Consider the following 19,444-nt stretch of genomic DNA (forward strand, 5'->3'; position numbering starts at 1 on the left):
GAAAATGGTTCTGTCCCAGAGGCATGCCACACGCACAATCTGCAGGGCAAAGGTAAAACGATGAGGCTGCCCCTGTTTTCCCACACAGGGCAGAAGCCCGGATCCTGGAGGTCAGTGAACACAGCATGGGGCCTTCTGTTAGAAACAAGTAACAGGTAACAGAAGAGCTGGCTTCCCAAGATGCTTTACAAGATGAGAGGATATAAAGGAAGCCTGCTGGGAAGAGGAGCTGAAGACAAGGAAAGCCCCGCCCCCAAGCTTATCTCAATGGAGCCAGTTGGTGACCCACAATCCTGCTCCTTTCCTATTGGGTGGGAATTGTGCCCAGGGAGAGAAGGACAGCAAAGAATCTGAATTCCCATTCTAGCCCATGCGGTGATAAGCATATAGACATTTCAGCAATCTGACCCTTAAGGAAAATAGAGCAGGTGCCACATTTGGGAAAAATGAAACCTAAGGTCATAATGCACTTTAACCATTTACATCAGTTCAGTTCAGTTCAGTCGCTCAGTTGTGTCCGACTCTCCGCAACCCCATGAATCACAGCACGCCAGGCCTCCCTGTCCATCACCAACTCCCGGAGTACACTCAAACCCATGTCCACAGAGTCGGTGATGCCATCCAGCCATCTCATTCTCGGTCGTCCCCTTCTCCTCCCGCCCCCAACCTTTCCCAGCATCAGAGTCTTTTCCATTTACATAGAGCCTTAGAAATAAAAGTGACCCTTGGCATTACTTCTGTGAAAATAAATCTTGATCCACTCCTTGTCTGACTTTGTACTTAGATGCAGATAATCTTGATTGGATTATGTAAAAGATCTAATTTGAGTGGTTATTAAAAATTCTGAAATACAGAAAAAACTACTCCAAGGCTTAAAAAAGTAATTTTGTACTAAGTTTAAATCAAACTCCCCAACTTCAGAGCTATACACTGACATGCAGCATTGTCCCACTCGACAGTACTATATTTACAGCCTGAAACGATGATGCTTTTGGTGGTTATTTTTCATGTGGGAAGTCACACTAACACCCCGGAACCACCTGCACATATCTTAAAGCTAACTTTTCCCCTACCAGCAAATGGTCCTTTTTAAAACCTTTAGAGAGATCTTGAATGTCAAGGTGCTATAAAAGATAAAACACACTTTCCACACGCTCACAGCCTGCTGCCCAACTGGGCATTCAGGTCAAGTTTCCCTGAGCCAGTATCATCACTGGAAAGCTTGATAAATGCTCCACTACCAGCAGACTGGAGATTTCTTTAAGGCTCATACTTTGAAGTCACTCAAGTACAGAATATCATTATCTGGTTTTGTTATGATTACTTTTTCCTAATTTTTCAATTATACATCTTTCAGGAGTTATGGAGCCTGTAGTTTTAGTAATAACTTTCTAATGCATGCATAAAATTGCGTGGATTTGAGTCAGGCTTTTGCTAACCAGAGAGAGTTACCCCTGGGGCATAGAACTTCTCAGCTTTTCGACCCCGGGGGCCTTGGTTTATTCAGCTATAAAGTGAGGGGATTAAGGGATCTTTCCCATCCTTCCCAGTTTCAAAGGGCTACTCAAAATGGGGTGCAGTTATACACAAGACCCGACACTCATCTGTAAAATATTTAGCAGAGATCTCAGGATTTCTGAAAAATTGAACAAAGCATTTCAGAAGTCATTTGATAGTTTTGGCATCAACCTCCTGATGAATCTTCATTATCTTTGGGAAGAAACTTAACTAGCTATAAACTCATTTTAAAATTTATGATCACAAGATGCTGGTGAAGTTAATGGTCAACCAGGAGAACTCCCTTCCTTTTGCAAAAACTTGTGATAACCTTCCACTGTCATCATTTATTCTTTAACAGAAAGATTTACATGAGTAATATCTTTGTTTTATTAATTATTAACAAATAATACCGACATACCATAATGACTTCATGCTAAACTTACAAAACTGAAGAGATCCTGGGATGGTTCCTTGTGCAATAAAGTATTCTTTGCCAAAAATTAGAACTCAATTGCTGGGTATTTAAATTTCAAGGCAGCTCTTCACGTGAAGTGAAGCGCTTCAATATTGCATTTGCTCTAATGTCATATACTTGATAGAGTTACTGAAATTGTTTTAGGAAGAAGGTATAAATTATAAGTAAATGAACAAATATATGTGCTGGGCTTTTAACGTATGATTGATATCACAACAGCAACCTGAGTAATTAGATTTTGAAAGTAATTCGTGTGAAAGCAATCACAGGCAAAGTTGGGAATGTGCCATTCGATTATTTAATTTCTTTCTCTTGCCCTGACCATAAATCAAAACATTCTCAAAATTGTAGGCAGAGGAAAAGCTGAATTACAAGATTACTGGAACATCCAGATTCGAAAGAGAAATAGATTATTTTTGTTGTGTGTTGTAAGATATCATTGTGAAGTAAGGATTTTCTGAATTACAGCACTATTAATAGTGTTGTTAGGTAATGTTTATGGAAGAAAATTAGAGCTTTGTGAGCAATTAGAAAACTTCTTAATGTGTTACACAGTGTCAGTTATTTTATGCTTCCTCACGGAAATCCCTGACTCACAACAGGTTATCATGTTATCATTTTCCGTTTGCACCAGTCTCTTCTGCTCGACTAAACTCTCCCCGTATGTTGTTGTTCAGTTGCTAAGTCATGTCCGCCTCTTTGTGACCCCACGGACTGCAGCATGTGAGGCTTCCCTGTCCTTCACTATCTCCCAGAGTTTGCTCAAACCCATGTCCACTGAGTCAGTGATGCCATCCAACCATCTCATCCTCTGTCACCCCCTTCTCCTCCCGCCCTCAATCTTTCCCAGCATCGGGGTCTTCTCCAATTTTAGTCAGCTCTTCGCATCAGGTGGCCAAAGTACCAAAGCTTCAGCTTCAGTCTTTCCAATAACTATTCAGGATTAATTTCTCTGAGAACTGGCTGATTTGATCTCCTTGCAGTCCAAGGGACTCTCAAAGTCTTCTCCAACACTATGGTTCGAAAGCATCAGTTCTTTGGCACTCAGTCTTCTTTATGGTTCAACTCTCCCATTCATACATGACTCCTGGAAAAACCATAGCTTTGACTATATGAATCTTTGTCTGAGAAGTGATGTCTCTGCTTTTTAAGCCCCTGTATTATTCACCTTTGGTTTATTTTAGGAGGTGTTTTGAAAAACTTTTAAAATTTATCGAAATAATTTTATATGGGTGGGTGTTGGGGGCAGGATGCTAGATGACCCACAATCACAGGAAGCCCACACAACGAAGAACTGCCCAGTGACCTGAATTTTCTCATGTCTTCCCAGACACTTGACATATAAACTCAGATTTTTTTTTTGTACAGTTTCCTATGGATTTCCAGGGTTCAACTATTGTATGTATTAAGAGAAAACTGTACTCTCTGGTGTTTATAACTTTACCAAGAGTTTTTCACCATCTGGAAAATCCCATGGCCAACCACAGGGGCAGTCACAGTGTTTGAGTGGATAATCAGCACTGTCAGACTGCATTTTTAGCAGCTGCTTTCCCAGTGTCCCCATGTCTACATTGAAATATACTTATTTAGTTTTTACTTCACATGTCAAATATAAAGAAGCAGTATTCATGTTATCCAGTTGACTACTGTCTCCCTTCCTGGAAGTGTAAAGCGATTCATGATAAGTGGGTATGAACATCTGGCCATTTTATTAAGCCTTCTATTTTAGCTATTCTTGAACTTCTTATATTTTTATATTATTGATGTTCTATTTCTAGGTAGATTTATATTATCTATGAATTTTACCTTAGGACTTGACATAATAATGGAGCTTTGGGTCAAACAGTATTGAAGATCACAGATCTGTATCTGTAGAATCCTGTACAGTTGCCATATTTTACAGAAAGGAAATGGGACATTAGAGATGAAATGAATGCCCTTCAGGTCATACGGTTGATTAAGAAGCAGCCTTTCGTTGAATAATGAATATATAGCTGTAGCACAAATAAAGAATATTCCAGATTCTAACACCCTGGAAGATTATATTCTATCGCACAATATAAAATACCAGGAGATAAAATAATTTGGTCTACCCTTTAATAACATTTCCTTTGGTCACCAATTATCCCTCCCTTATCCCAGCCAAAGTGTCTTTAGAAAGAAAATTTCTTTAAACTGGAATTTCTATTTTCCTGAGATTAAAAAAATCCTCTGACTTTTGCAGGGCTGGATTGGACATGTCTTCTCTGGTCCTGTTACTTTCCTCCCAGCTACTACCATCCTGCCTGAAGACCATTTGAATCTATGGACAATGCTACAGGACAATCTTTTCCTTTCAACAACAACAACAGTAGCAGTGACTGCCCCCGTGGGTCCCCTGCCATCCTTTTCTTCTGTGTCTTCCTAAGCAACTTTACTTAAGAATAACTGACCTGTGACCCCACGGAGTGCCTTTGAAGGTTCCTCGAGTATTGAGATCTTTTTCTCACGAGGGGGAAGGGCTGGTTTTTCACTGGCAGAATCAGTGGATGAGCTGTCCTTCTCACAGCCGTTGATGTGGCCATTTTGCATCTGGGGCGGTGGCGGCTGCATGGGCCCTGCCTCAGGCCTCTCTGCCTTGTCTTTAGCATCCTTGTTGGCTTGATGCTGCTTGGACTTGCTTCGTTTTCTCTTATTGTTCTAGAATGAGAAACAAATGAGAAATTAATATTATGCAGCTCACAAGCACCTTGAAATAGAATGTGGATCTGAGAAAGCAAAATAAGATATGCTATCCTTTTGCTTTCTTTGTTTTCTGACTCTTCAAATAAAATGGGTGAAAACACTGATGTCTTTATTAACCATCCAAGTTACCATAAATATCTTCTTTCCCACAATGAGCTGTATAAACTTTTACCTCATAAACATAGAAAACAAAAAGTTTCCTTTACAAGCAAAAAAACAGCAGGAAATGTCTTAAAATAGCTGACGTATCATTTGAGCAAATTGAAGGCCTACATATCTGAATAGTCAGCGAGTGAAAAATCTCGTGGTTACTACCCTGGAGGAACTTGAATTCAGCTATTGTGCTATAGGAGAAGAGTTCTCATTCCTTATAGAGACCAAGGGGGTGGGAGGACGGCAGGGAGGACTCTGAGGTTCTGCTCCTCTGGGGAGGAGGGAAACTTGAGGGGAGGGTGGGAACAGAAGAGGCTGGCAACTCCTTGCAAAATGAGGAAGTGCAGTCAAATCCCCAAAGTCCAGGTTGGGTCTTTGAAAAGGCACCCCCCAACCAGGCCACCCCTGGACTGCTGCCACACTGTCCATGAAGTCCCAGAATCATCCCCATGAACATTTAAGCTGGAGTGGACTACTACAAAGCAATTGCCAAACCAGCATGGGTCCACCTGAATTCTGTACCCCTGGAACACTTGGCTGCTAGCTCAATAGCACCATAAGACTTTTCTTACGTTTAGCTCAGAATAACACAACTATGCATTTTATTTCATTTTTTATTTATATCTTTTTAATTTATTTATTGGCCACATCTTTGATATGTAGGATCTTAGTTCCCTGAAGACGGATCGAACCTATGCCCCTTGCAGTGGAAGTGTGGAGTTTTCATCACTGAACCATCAGGAAAGTCCCTACCCCGAATTTTAGATAATTGAAAATTTTCAGACTTTGGTACAGGCCACAGTCAATGAGAACAGACAAGGGACCTGTCAGGACAGACCCTGGCATGCCTGCGGCATCAGTGTCCCACCAACTAAACATCAGACCGGCTTTGTTCTGCAACATGTTTGAAAAAGAAATAAGAAGAAACAATTTTCTCTTCATTCTCCTCCCCATTCCCTTTCTTTTCCTTTGAAACCACAAGCATGGCTCTGCGTAAGAGCTCCTCCAGGGGAGAGAAGTGCAATAACAGGCTGAAGGGAAGACCTAGGGGCACCTATTCCCACAAGAGCCCTGAGTCTCCTAGGTTGGGAAGACCATCTTCCTATTTAACCTCTAAAAAGAAGGCTTGGTAATGAGTTGGGTCTGCAGCTGCCATCTGCTCTTTTTTTTCCACATCAGAGAAATTTAAAACCCAATCCACACATCTGAAATTTCTCCATGTAAGTATAAACACTGCCTTTCAATCACTTGCAAACCGTCTTCATTTCACACAGAAGTCTGGGAAGCTATGATTAAAGATAAGCAGACCTTGTCAAAGATGGTGGCATACAAAGGTTGAACAAAAAACCTCGTAATTCTCCCTGTTTTCTATGAAGCTAGGAGGAGAAAAAGGAGGAAAGGATCATTCCAGTAATTTCAGTAATCTTGGGAATTTATGAAAGTAATACTGCTTTCATGTGTGCGTTTGTTAAAACCTATTCCTCGGGCCAGTGATCTTCCCACAGTGGGAAGAGTATATACTGGGATTCCCCTCGGGGAAGTTACTTTGGAAAGAGAAGCAGACTTTTTGTCAAAGTCATGAAACAGATGACAGGCCTAGAACAAGAAGCTGCACCTCAAAGGAGCCAGTGAGTACCCATAAATGCTCACAAGACCAGGAAGGCCAGTGTGTGCACAGCATACCACACATGTGCCCAGCGGTCGAAACAGTGCGACTAGACAAGAAAGAAAAATAACTTGAATGGGGCAACTTAAAATCTCCCCTCTGCTCACAAGGCGCAGTCAGTCTGCCAGGGTTCGAAAGAAAGGAAAACAGGTCCCTTACTATGGCTTTAAGGCACGTCCTTTTTTTCTTCCTTTATTAAAAATCTAGCTTATTAGAACTCAGGAAAAGTGTTTCTCAGGGCAGCCCTGGACAGATTCTCTTGGCTGGAAAAACATGTGAAAATATATTTAGAGCTTTTCAAGTATCTTTAAAAAACTCCTTAATGTTTTCCTTTGTGCTGTGGGATACGTTCAGGCAAGTTAACAACTAGAATCCTTTGAATTCTCTGGTTGGGCTTGCCTTAATACTTAAAAAGAAAAACTCTGGGACTTCTAAAGCACACCTGGTGGTTAAAAACACTTGAACAGAAAACAAGGGCTTTAGTAGGGAAGGTGGCTTGTAATTTAAGAGAGTCATGAATCTGGAAGCTTCCTGGGTATACATATTAACATATTTGAAAGAAGCACAAAATTGGCACCCTTGTTAAAATGATAACAACCACGAAGGTTCTGATGGAAGATGTTACTAATTTACAATCCATATCAATCTTACCTTCTTTTTTCCTGTCATATTCCATTCTTTCAGAACTTGAATTGCACTGCCTAGACAAAGATAAAGAATCTTCAACATGTATTCATATAATAAAACACCACACAAAATTCATCTCTGTCTTTCCATCCTGGTAGCGATTTCTTCTCCTGGCTTTTTCATTTGTTTTGATACATCCTACCTTAATAAAAATGCCAGTTTCATTTTTTATTTCCAGATTTTCATTTAATTCACTGCATGATCTTGGTTTTATCAAAGTATTAAGCCCCATTACATGAAGCTTACTTTGTTTTATCATTATGTCGTCTTAGAGAAAATGAAATATATCTTGAGAATTTTCTGATAGTTTCATTGCCATGGGTAGAATTAAAATTGTTCTGTTTTATATATGAATCAAAATGCCTATAATCTTCTGGGCCAAACATGGGATTTTGAATATTATTAACCAGGTGAATCCTAACTTTTTGTTTGGCGATTTCTGCTCATTTTCTGCCTCTACTCATTATGTTCACAACCTGCAGGGTGACAAGAAGGACAGATGATCTGATGTTAGTTTTGCTCATGTCACTGTGGATAAGGACAGGATGCAGTCTTTGCAAGGTTCCACTTTGAAACAAAAGCTCATTAAATAACAAGTTGAGTCCCAGGTTCTGCAACACTCTTCACGTACATATGTGGCATCACCCAGATGCAGAGGAAAAGTATCACTTGATTAAATTAAAAAATATTTTAAAAGAAATGCTTAACCAGCGGTCAGCTACAATAAATATCTTCAAGTAGTCTAAGATTCTTCACTCACTCCAAAGTGCTAGTGGTAAAGAACCCACCTGCTAACGCAGGAGATATTAGAGACTTGGGTTCAATCCCTGGGTCAGGGAGATCTCCTGGAGGAGGGCATGGCAACCCACTCCAGTATTCTTGCCTGGAGAATCCCACGGACAGAGGAGCCTGGTGGGCTAACAGTCCATAGTGTCACAGAGTTAGACACGACTGAAGCGACTTAGCATGCACTCACTCACTCACTCCAAACTGCTGGGGGGTAATTTCAACAAGTTATTGGTAATGAGTAGACCAGTTGTTCGTATTTAAATAGATATTTCTAAAGAGTAGCTCTTTAATGTATTCTTTCAACAATTTTAAGCATTCTCATACAATTTCATTATACTAATAGTTCTCTACAATAAGTGTGTTGGCTAAACAAAGATAAACTTCAGGCTAGTCTTTATAACAAATTTCAAATTAGTAGGGCCCCAATTATTGAGTCTACTGTCACTGTTAGATAAGCAGAAGGCCATACTGCTTTGACTAATGTTTAAAAAGACTAATTATTCCTATCCATTCAGAGTTTCCAATTCAATGCCCCTTGAAGGCTTTTCGCATTACATGTACTTGAAATAGTAAGACTGCATTTAAAAGTAAGCTATAATTCAGACTTTTTATTAACTAGGCTGATCTTTTTCTAATTTGCCCAGAGAATTAATGTTTCACAGTATTTTCCTTTCGAAGAACTTTAGGAAGTCACTTTCACTAGGTTACTTCCTAAGCCACACCTGTGGCTAAGAATTATTAGGGTAGTTCTTACTTATAGCTCAACTTCAGTATTCCAAATAAAATTAAATTAAAAAAATGTTAAAGACTGTTCTTTTAAATCAGAGGAAGGGGGTGAGTTGTTTACTACTTTCAACTGCAATATTCAATTATTTCTCTAATTTTTATATTTGGACATAAATTCTATTTCCAATTTGGACCATGAGCTTTTAGAGGCTAATTCTGAAGAACCTGTGTTTACAGACAATTTTGAAACTGTTATTATTAAACTTTAATTATACTAAAACTGCTTGGAGGTTTTTTTTATATACATAATTTAATTAATTTATTTATTTTTGGCTGTACTGGGTCTCCGTTGCCTCAAGGACTTTTCTCTAGTTGCAGTCAGCGGGGGCTACTCTCCAGCTCTGGTGTGCAGGCTTCTCATTGCGGTGGCTTCTCTTGTTGCAGAGCATGGGCTCTAGGGCTCCAGACTTCAGTATTTGCAGCACGTGGGCTTGGGCTCGGGAGTGTCAATTCCCCAGCTCTAGGGTACGGGCTCAATAGTTGTGGCACAAGGGCGTAGTTGCTCCAGGGCATGTGGGATCTTCCTGGATCAGGGATCGAATTCACGTCTCCTGCATTGGCAGTAGGATTCTTGACCAGTGAGCCACCAGGGAAGTCCTGTTTGGAGCTTTTTAAGCCACTCAGAAAGTGTGCTTTTAGTGTGCCTCATAAGTGATTCCTAATGACTATTTTTGATTTTCAGTGATCTTTAAACAAGTTTTCCTATTGACCCCCATCCAAAATGATATCTCAGCAATCGATGAGTTTTTTAAAATGAGACCTTAATCCTGACAAGGTGAAAATTTCAAGAAGGACAAGCATGGTGCTCTATTTAAATACAATCAGATTTGATGACAGTCCATCAGTTACTGAGCATCTGTGCATCTCATCAGGGTCACCTTGTAATAAAAACTTTCAGGATGGAGAATGTGGGGGCCTCACTCCAACTGAGGGTGGGGAGGCATGGGGATAGTAACCTGTTTTCCTTTCCTAAAGCTTTTTTCCATGTGAGTGATGCTGGCAAGTGAAACCGAAAAGAGAGTTTATCTGAGCCAGGCTGTGCATCTCTCAATTTTTTTTGTGAGACAAACTGTACCAAATGTTGCAAAATTGGATTAGCATCCCATTCTCTGTATTTGTTTCTTACAAATAAAGATTCCATATTTGTTCATATACGAAGCAGGAAAAATAGTCAGAAAAGTTATGCACTGTGAGTCTGCTTGTAGGTCTATTTTAAACCATGTGCGTTAAGTCACTTTAGTTATGTCTGACTCTTTGCGACCCCATGGACTGTAGCCCACCAGGTTCCCATGTCCATGGGATTCTCCAAGCAAAAATACTGGAGTGAGTTGCCATGCCCTCTTCCATGGGATCTTCCTGACCCAGGGATCAAACCCTGGTCTCTTGCATCTCCTGCTTTGGCAGGCAGGTTCTGTACCACTAGCACCAACTGGGAAGTCCCATTTTGAATGATTTGTGTGTGTTAGTCACTTAGTCGTGTCTGACTCTTTGCGACCCCATGGACTGTAGCCTACCAGGCTCCTCTGTCCATGGGATTTTCCAGGTAAGAGTACTAGAGTGGGTTGCCATTTCCTTCTCCAATATTGAATGATAATCATTTTTAATTCAATTAGCACTCTAAACTCTGACTGCAGATATCAGAATGTGAACTTTCGGTCAGATTATGTTTAGTTAGTCCATATTAACAAAACAGAAACTAACACTGAGGACAGAAGATATATGATATCAAAGAACAGGTATAAGATATTTGTTCATAAATGAAATTTGTTTAAATTATCTAGGAGAGAAGAATTTCCCATAATTTATAGGAAATGTAAAACAGTAGGTTATACATTAATAAAATAACTACATTCCTGAGAATTTAGATTCTATAACATCACTGGAAATGGGCTGTCCAAAAAATCAAAAATTTTCTAGACAGAAAAAACGTTCTAGAGATGGACAAGATGAACTAATATTCTGACTAATTAGGAAATCTCAAAATGATAAACTAAGGATATTAAAGACCAAATCAGTCCTCTCAGACTATGTAAGCATCAAGTTCAAGGATTCCAATCCTAAGGCCAAGTAGAACTATGCTGGTTGAGTTGAGAAGTCTTTTCAGATCAGGAGTAAAGTTCATTATGCTCCATTAACAAGGATCATTAAATAAAGGACATTGTTTAATAACAGATTGGACAGACTGGTCGACAGTGGAATTAGTAGCATTAGAACAGGTATCCTTTGCAAACTACCTACAGTCTGTCTTCTGTTTTTTCCCAATGAGGAAAAAAGAACTTCCAAATTCTGCTCTTAATACATAGACGTGTTTTTTAAAATGCTGTTTTCTGTGGTAAAATTCACATAACATAAAACATACTGTGAGCTTAGTTGCTCAGTCATGTCTAACTCTTTGCGACCCTGTGGTCTCTAGCCCACCAGGCTCCTCTGTTCATGGGATTCTCCAGGCAAGAATACTGGAGTGGGTTGTCATGCCCTCCTCCAGGGGATCTTTCCAACCCAGGGATTGAACCCAGGTCTCCCACATTGCAGGTGGATTCCTTACCAGTTGAACCACTAGGGAAGCCCAAGAATACTGGAGTGGGTAGCCTGTCCCTTCTCCAGGGGATCTTCCTGACCCAGGAATCAAACTGGGGTCTCCTGCACTGCAGGTGGATTCTTTACCAGCTGAGCTACCTGGGAAACCCCTGAAACACACTATCTTAACTATATTTAACTGTACAGTTCAGGGGCACTAAGTACATTCACACTATTGTGCAACTCTCACCATCATCCGTCTCCTGAGTTTTTCCTTTCCTAAACTGAAACTCTGTCCCCATTAAACCTAAGTCCCCATCCCCCACCACCTCCAGGACCCTGGCAAGCACCAATGTATGTAGACATGTTTTTAAAGCCTAGCATATTTTTATGAAAAATAAGTATTAGGAAATAATTGGTATTCAATGCATTTAAAGAACACACAGAATAAATGGAATATGTAGTTCTAACATCTACTGGTTCATAGGACATGTATACTCACCATCCACAAAGGCCTGCACTGCTTTATCTACATTAAAATCAAACTGCTGTAGCACCAGCACTATTTCATTATTGCTTTTGTTGGGAACAACTGATCGAACTGCATAGATCTGGAAAGGAGAAGCAAAGATAAAGGCAACATTGTGAATGATTTTTTCATCCATGCATCTCTCACTGGATAGAAAAAGACCAAACTGTTCAAAAGGCCTTAAAAAGCTGACTAATCTATCTTCTTGCCATCAAGCATACTCAAGGCATTTTGGACCCATAAAAGTTAATCCTGGTAATCACCTTGATACCCTCTTTATTTGAATACACATTTTTACAAAGATTTCCCTGTTAGGACTGGAGCAGCAAGCATGAAGAGCCAACTCTGGTTTTGCAATCTACTCCCCTCCCCCCTCAACCCATCCCCAGGACTCCAGATGCACACAGCATGTGTTTTCAGTGAGCACAGAGATAGTTCTCTGTCTCTGGCTCTCTTCTCCATGAGCTCAGGGCCTATCTTTGGAAAATTTACAGAAATAGCTTCATGCCTCAGCTTCTCTTATCTCCACAGTGGAGACAGTCACATTGCGGTTCACAAAAGTATGTTGTGAAACTCCATTAATGTTTATAGAGATATAAAAATGTGGGGCATTGTGTTTTTGACATGGCAATCTTAGCCATAATACAGAAAAGGTTCCCCAACACACTTCTGAAAATCAAACATTTAAACCAGTGTGAATACATACATGAGAGCTAAGGATTTCAACAGGTTAAGCTAATATTCAATTTTTAATGACCTATAGATATTTCTTAGTCAAATTTTGCACATCTTTTTCTTGCCTAATAGAATTCACTGACCTTTATTTAGCTCACAGAACTTGCAGTTACTACAGGATACTTTATCCACTTTAGCAAAACCTGGCTCTCTCCGCTTTCTAGCAAGGGGATTACTGCAGCCACAACTGACAAATATGAGAATACTATATGGTGCCAAGGTGAGTGGCATCCACACTGATGATCACAAAAGCACTGCACAATCCTTACTTGTTTTCAGTGAATATTTTTTGAATGCCTATTGTATGACAAGGCACCAAACTTCTTGCAATTTACTGACTAGAAGGAACATATCAGTATGCACATACTGATCAAATGATCACGCAAATAAATATCGATGTATATGTTGCAATAAATGCTATAAATCATGACAAGGAGACTTGAGTGTATATAGGTATGCTGAAAGCTGAAGGAAAAAAGAGAAGAGATGGCTGGGAGGTTAAGGGGGAGGGCATCTTAGAGGGGACAGCATGAATGAGGAGCCAGGCACAGATGAGGAGGGAGTATGGAGCGGGACAGAGGCTGAGGCTTCCAAAAGTACAAGGTGAGGCCAGAGGCAGGCAAGGACCAGATCATGTAGCCCACAAGGTCATGTAAAAGATTTTGGTCTTGTGAGCATCCCTCAACCACCCTTTTATGTTGTCCTTTCTTATTCATTCATCATGTTAGAAAGATAACTCTTGGGAACTCCCCAGCAGTCCAGTGGTTAAGACTCTGCACTTTCACTGCCAAGGGCAAGAGTTCCATCCCTGGTCAGGGAAGTAAGACCCCACAAGTTGCACGGTGCGGCCAAAAACAACACAAAACAAAACATTACAAAAAAAGAAAAATAGCTCTTTCCCTCTCTCCCTGTATGTATGTATGGTATTACCTTCTATATCCAACACTGTGCTGCTTCCATAGCTTGGGTATTGGTGTGTACACACACACACACACGCGTGCACACACACACACACACACACACAAACTGGAATATTACTTAGCCATAAAAAAAGAATGAAATTCTGCCATTTGCAGCAACATGGATGGACCCAGAGAATATCATGCTTAGTGAAGTAAATCAGACAGAGAAAGACAGATTTTCACATCATATGATATCACTTATATGTGCAACCTAAAAAATAAAATGAATGTATATAGCAAAACAGAAATAGACTCACAGAGAAAACAAAATAGTGGTTACTGATAGAGACAGGGAAGCTGGGAGGGGCAAGATTAGGGCATAAAATTAAGAAATAGAAATGACAATGTATAAAATACACAAGCAACAAAGATATATTGTATAGCACAGGGAATTATAGCCATTATCTTATAGTAACTTTTAATGGAGGATAAGCTATAAAGATGCTTAATAACTGTGCTGTGCTCTAAAATCACTGCAGATGGTGACTGCAGCCATGAAATTAAAAGACGCTTACTCCTTGGAAGGAAAGTTATGACCAACCTTGATAGTATATTAAAAAGCAGAGACATTACTTTGCCAACAAAGGTCCGTCTAGTCAAGGCTATGGTTTTTCCCGTGGTCATGTATGGATGTGAGCGTTGGACTGTGAAGAAAGCTGATCGCCGAAGAATTGATGCTTTTGAACTGTGGTGTTAGAGAAGACTCTTGAGAGTCCCTTGGACTGCAAGGAGATCCAACCAGTCCATTCTAGAGGAGATCAATCCTGGGTGTTCATTGGAAGGACTGATGCTAAAGCTGAAACTGCAATACTTTGGCCACCTCATGTGACGAGCTAACTCACTGGAAAAGACTCTGATGCTGGGAAAGGTTGGGGGCGGGAGGAGAAGGGGACGGCAGAGAATGAGATGGCTGGATGGCATCACCGACTCTGTGGACATGAGTTTGAGTGAACTCCGGGAGTTGGTGATGTTCAGGGAGGCCTGGCGTGCTGTGATTCATGGGGTCGCGGAGAGTCGGACATGACTGAGCGACTGAACTGAACTGAACTGATACCTGAAAACTAATATTGTAAATCAACTATATGTCAATTAAAAAAAAAACACCAAATTTTCAATCTACCTCCACAGTTGTGTGATCAGTAAAGATCAAGAAGTATGGAATAAAAATAAAATAGTTGTTTGCCCTGTTTCCAGACTCTCCTCTGCAAAACATTATTTTATTATGTTAAGGCAAAACATGATATAAACCATAGCTGATAGAGATACTTCCTCTTTAAACAGGTACACAGCTCTTGCCTGTTCCTCTTTAAAAGAAGAAAAAAAATCCAACATGGTAGAATACAGAAAGCACCTATCCTTGTCACTTTATATATCCTATCTCTGAACATATCCTCAGAAAATTGTCAATAACTGAGTTCTGATATCAAATATAACTATGAATATTGCAAATAGTTTCCAGAGGAAAACACTTAATCAAAACAAGAAAGAATGTCAAATTGTAAAGAAACTAAAGGAAGGAAAGGAAAAAAAAAATCTATTCTTAGATATTCCATAGTAATGTTGACTTCTAGTGAATTTCTCGACCAAGTTTCTGCTTTAATCACAGTACTTGGCTAATGTGAAGAGAGTAGTGTTGTTTTTCCACTTTCTTATTTATAAATTCACTACATTTGTTTTGCCATGAAAATGTCCTGGAGAAAGAGAGAGGAATCCAGATACTCATATGCATGCATAAACATACAGAAACCTCACAGTGTCACTATTCAAGATGCAGTAGTCATAAGGGGTCTAAGCATTTAAATCTAAAAAAGGTCTTCTTATGAAGGAGCTTTAAAACATAAGGTGTGGATGACAAAGGCAGCGTTACAGGGAGGTTGTGCTGAAAAGCTGCCTTTGCGTTTGGAAACGAAGCTGCTGGAGCAATGGATCAATCAATGTGTGACTAATGGTAGTTTGCATACGGAGAGCTCATAAAATTCTCGCCTGCAGTGACTGTTTTGCAAAGGCTGTTTCTGGCACCGCTTCACACACACAGCCTTTACGTCGCTGCCACAGCCTAAGCTGGTGAATCCGCTGCTGCAGCTTCACACTGAAGCCCACTGTTTGAATCTGCACGCGACTGCATCCCTCAAGGGTTCTCACACCATAAAACAGTCTCCTGGGGGGCTGACCAGGCAGCAGCACAGGATGCTGGGGGACAATCTGGACCATGAGTTAGTGGTTCATTTAGCAACTGCTTTACCTTTCCCTAATCACTGTTCCCCTGTTTTGCTTTTACTAATTTAAATGGCAAATTCAATTTGCTATTGACAAATCTGCCTTTTGGACCTCAATACTTGTTTTGATTTTAAATGTTTTGCACACAAAGGAAACCACTGATAAAATGAAAAGACAACCTAATGAATGGGAGAAAATATTTGCAAATGGTATGACCAATAAGGGGCTAATATTCATCATATAGAAACAGCTTATACAACTCAACATTAAAAAAAAACTGATTAAAAAATGGGTAGAAGAGTTGAACAGACATTTTTCCAAAGAGGAAACGTAGATGGCTAACAGGTAAATGAAAAGATGTTTAACATCGTTAATCACCAGGGAAATACAAGTCAAAACCACAATGAGCTATTACCTCACACCTACCAGAATGGCTATCATCAAAAAGAACACAAACAACAAATGTTGGCGAAGATGTGGGAAGAAAGGAACCCTGGCACACTGTTGGTGGGAAAGTAAATTGGTGCAGTCACTGTGGAAAACAGTATGGAGGTTTCTCAAACAACCAAAAATAGATCTACCACATATGACCCAGCAATTCCACTCATGGATACACATCTGAAAAAAAACAAAGACAGTAATTCGGAAAGATACATGCATCCCTAATGTTCATAACAGCATTCTTTACAATTGCCAAGATATGGACACAATGCAAGTGTTTATCAACAGATGAAGGGATTAAGAAGATGTGGTGTATATATGTATAACAGACTACCACTCGGCCATAAAAAAGAATGAGACTTTTGCCATTTGTAGCAATACGCATGGATTTGATGGAGAAGGAAACGGCAACCCACTCCAGTGTTCTTGCCTAGAGAATCCCAGGGATGGGAGAGCCTGGTGGGCTGCCATCTATGGGGTCACACAGAGTCGGACACGACTGAAGCGACTTAGCAGCAGCAGCATGGATTTGAAGGTTATGATGATAAGTGAAGTAAGTCAGCCAGAGAAAGACAAACACTGCATGATATCACTATAAATGGAATCTAAGAAAGACAACAAATAAGTGGTTATAACAAAAAAGAAGCAGAAACAAATATAGAGACCCAGCTAGTGGTTACCAGTGGGAAGAGGAATGAGGGCAGGGGCAAAATAAGAGTAGGGGATCAGGAGGTGCAAACCATTACATATAAAATAAGCTACAAGGACATACTGCACAACTGTGCAATGCTGTAAATGTGGGGAATATAGCAAATATTTATAATAATTCTAAATGGAATACAACCTTCAAAAATTGTGAGTCACTATATTTTACACCTGTAACATATAATATTGTGCATCAACTATATCTCAATAAAAAACAAACATTTAAAAAAGTATTTTGATTTAACTTAAGCATTCTAATCTCCCTTTCTCTCTTCTCCCTGGGCTTTTCTATCTAGGGTGGCAGGTTTTGCCTCATTCTGCCTCAGGCCCGTCCTGCTGGCATTTTCTGTTTCTTTCTTTATTTTTAAATTTATTTATTTTTTAATTGAAGGATACTTGCTTTATAGAATTTTGTTGTTTTCTGTCATACATCAGTAAGAATCAGCTATAGGGACACCCATGTCCCCTCCCTCCTGAACCTCCCTCCCATCTCCCTCCCCATCGCACCCCTCTAGATTGTCACAGGGCCCCTATTTGAGTTCCTTGGTTCATACAGTAAATTCCCATTGGCTATCTAATTTACATACGGTATTGTAAGATTCCATGTTACTCTCTCCATACATCTCACCCTCTCCCTCCTACCCTCTTCCCGTCTCCATAGGTCTGTTCTTTATGTGTAGCATTTTGCCGGCACTAGGCAGCAAGGAAGTGTGGCTTTCACAGATGCGGTTTACATCAGCTTCCCACATTAACTTACCTCTCCTGGACCTGACTCGTCTGGCTTAAGAGCTGTTAGCAGATTTCTTCATTCACACTGTGCATTTTTTGAGCCTATCTGTGATGACTCCTTAGAAATTCTCCTTGGCTTACAGATGAGTCACTTAAGACTATGTCTGAGTTTCAAAAAATGGTTCTAACAGAAGTTTTCAATCCACCTACACAGCTGTGTGATCAGTAAAGACCCAGTATTATCAAATAAACAGAAAGTTTCTGGTGTCCCACCTGCAAATTCATCCTGAGCCTGTTGCCAGACTACTCTTCTTCAAGTATAATCAGGACTACTTCCCCATCTTCCTTAAGAGTAAAGTTCAGTGTCTACAACCTGGCACTCAAGGCCATCGACAACTGGGCACTCATCCGCTTTTCCAAATGCCCTTCTTGCTCTGCCCTTTACAGATGAGCACAAGCCCAGTGTTGGCCACCTACCCCTACCGTCATGTGAGTTTTGCCCTTGATAAAAAAGCAGAGACAAAAAAAAAAGAGTAGAGATGTCACTTTGCTGACAAAGATGTGTATAGTCAAAGTTATGGCTTTTCCAGTAGTCATTTTATGGATGTGAGCATTGGGCCACAAAGAAGGCTGAGTGCCTAAGAATTGATGCTTTTAAACTATGGTGCTGGAGACGACTCTTGAGTCCCCTAGACTGCAAGGAGATCAAACCAATCAATCCTAAAGAAATCAGTCCTGAATATTCATTGGAAGGACCGATGCTGAAGCTGAAGATACAATACTTTGGCCATCTGATGTGAAGAACTGACTCATTGGAAAAAGACCCTGATGCTGGGAAAGATTGAAGGCAGGAGCAGGGGACACAGAAGATGAGATAGTCAGATGGCATCACCGACTTGATGGATGTGTGTTTGAGCAAGCTCTGGGAGTTGGTGATGGACAGGGAAGCCTAGCGTGCTGCAGTTCATGGGGTCACAAAGAGTCAGACACGACTTAGAGACTGAAAAACAAAAGATGTGTCCACTTGCCCAAATCTTATATTCCAGCTGAAATGCCATGTATCCTGTGAAGTTCTTTGTCTCCACCATCCCTGTCATAAGTCATCACTGTCTCCTTTCAATTCCCGCAGACCTTATCAGTGGATGTCTCCTAACCCCAGCACCTTCTACATCACAGGCCTGTCTGTGTAAGGTGTGTATTCTAAATGATAAGGAACATGCGGGCAGAATTCTCCTCCCAGGCATTTCTGCATCTTCACCATGCTCACCTGAGTGACTGATAATATGTACAGATAGATGGTATGAAAGTGAGAGTCGCTCAGTTGTGTCTGACTCTTTGGGACCCCATGGACTATACAGACCATGGGATTCTCCAGGCCAGAATACTAGAGTGGGTAGCCGTTTCCTTCTCCAGGGGATCTTCCCAACCCAGAGATCAAATCCAGGTCTCCTGCATTGCAGGCGGATCCTTTACCAGCTGAGCCACAAGGGAAGCCCAAGAATACTGGAGTGGGTAGCCTATTCCTTCTCCAGCAGATCTTCCTGACCCAGGAATTGAACCGGAGTCTCCTGCACTGCAGGTGGATTCTTTACCAACTGAGCTATCAGGGAAGCCCAAATGTGCACAGAGTAGGTGTTTAATAGCAATCTGTTGAAAGAGAGAATGTCAATTTGTAGCTATACCAGGCTGCTCTTTTTTTGACATGTTATGCTAATATTTTTATTACTTTTCCATTAGTTCGTATGTGCTATTGTGCTACAGTGGGATTTTGCTAATTGTATATAAATATGCTAAAAAGCTCTCCTTCATTCTCCAAAATCATTTTTTTT

The 19,444-nt window shown here is 40.4% G+C and overlaps 1 protein-coding gene across 7 annotated transcripts in view; it reads right to left on the reverse strand.

Moving 5' to 3' along the window:
- Nucleotides 1-19,444, reverse strand: part of SPATS2L (spermatogenesis associated serine rich 2 like) — a 190,252-nt gene that overhangs the window by 55,618 nt on the left and 115,190 nt on the right. For all 7 annotated transcript variants that reach the window (XM_055398722.2, XM_055398721.2, XM_055398724.2 and 4 more), the window contains 3 exons: nt 11,800-11,908; nt 7,170-7,219; nt 4,408-4,654 (listed from right to left, as the gene is read on the reverse strand). In XM_055398722.2, the coding sequence (XP_055254697.1) occupies nt 4,408-4,654; nt 7,170-7,219; nt 11,800-11,908 (406 nt within the window). The remainder of the gene's footprint in view (nt 1-4,407; nt 4,655-7,169; nt 7,220-11,799; nt 11,909-19,444) is intronic.

Source organism: Moschus berezovskii, chromosome 2 (genome assembly GCF_049115385.1).
Source record: "Moschus berezovskii isolate FMDL1 chromosome 2, NW_MosBer_1.0, whole genome shotgun sequence".
In the NCBI taxonomy this organism is placed as follows: Eukaryota; Metazoa; Chordata; class Mammalia; order Artiodactyla; family Moschidae; genus Moschus; species Moschus berezovskii.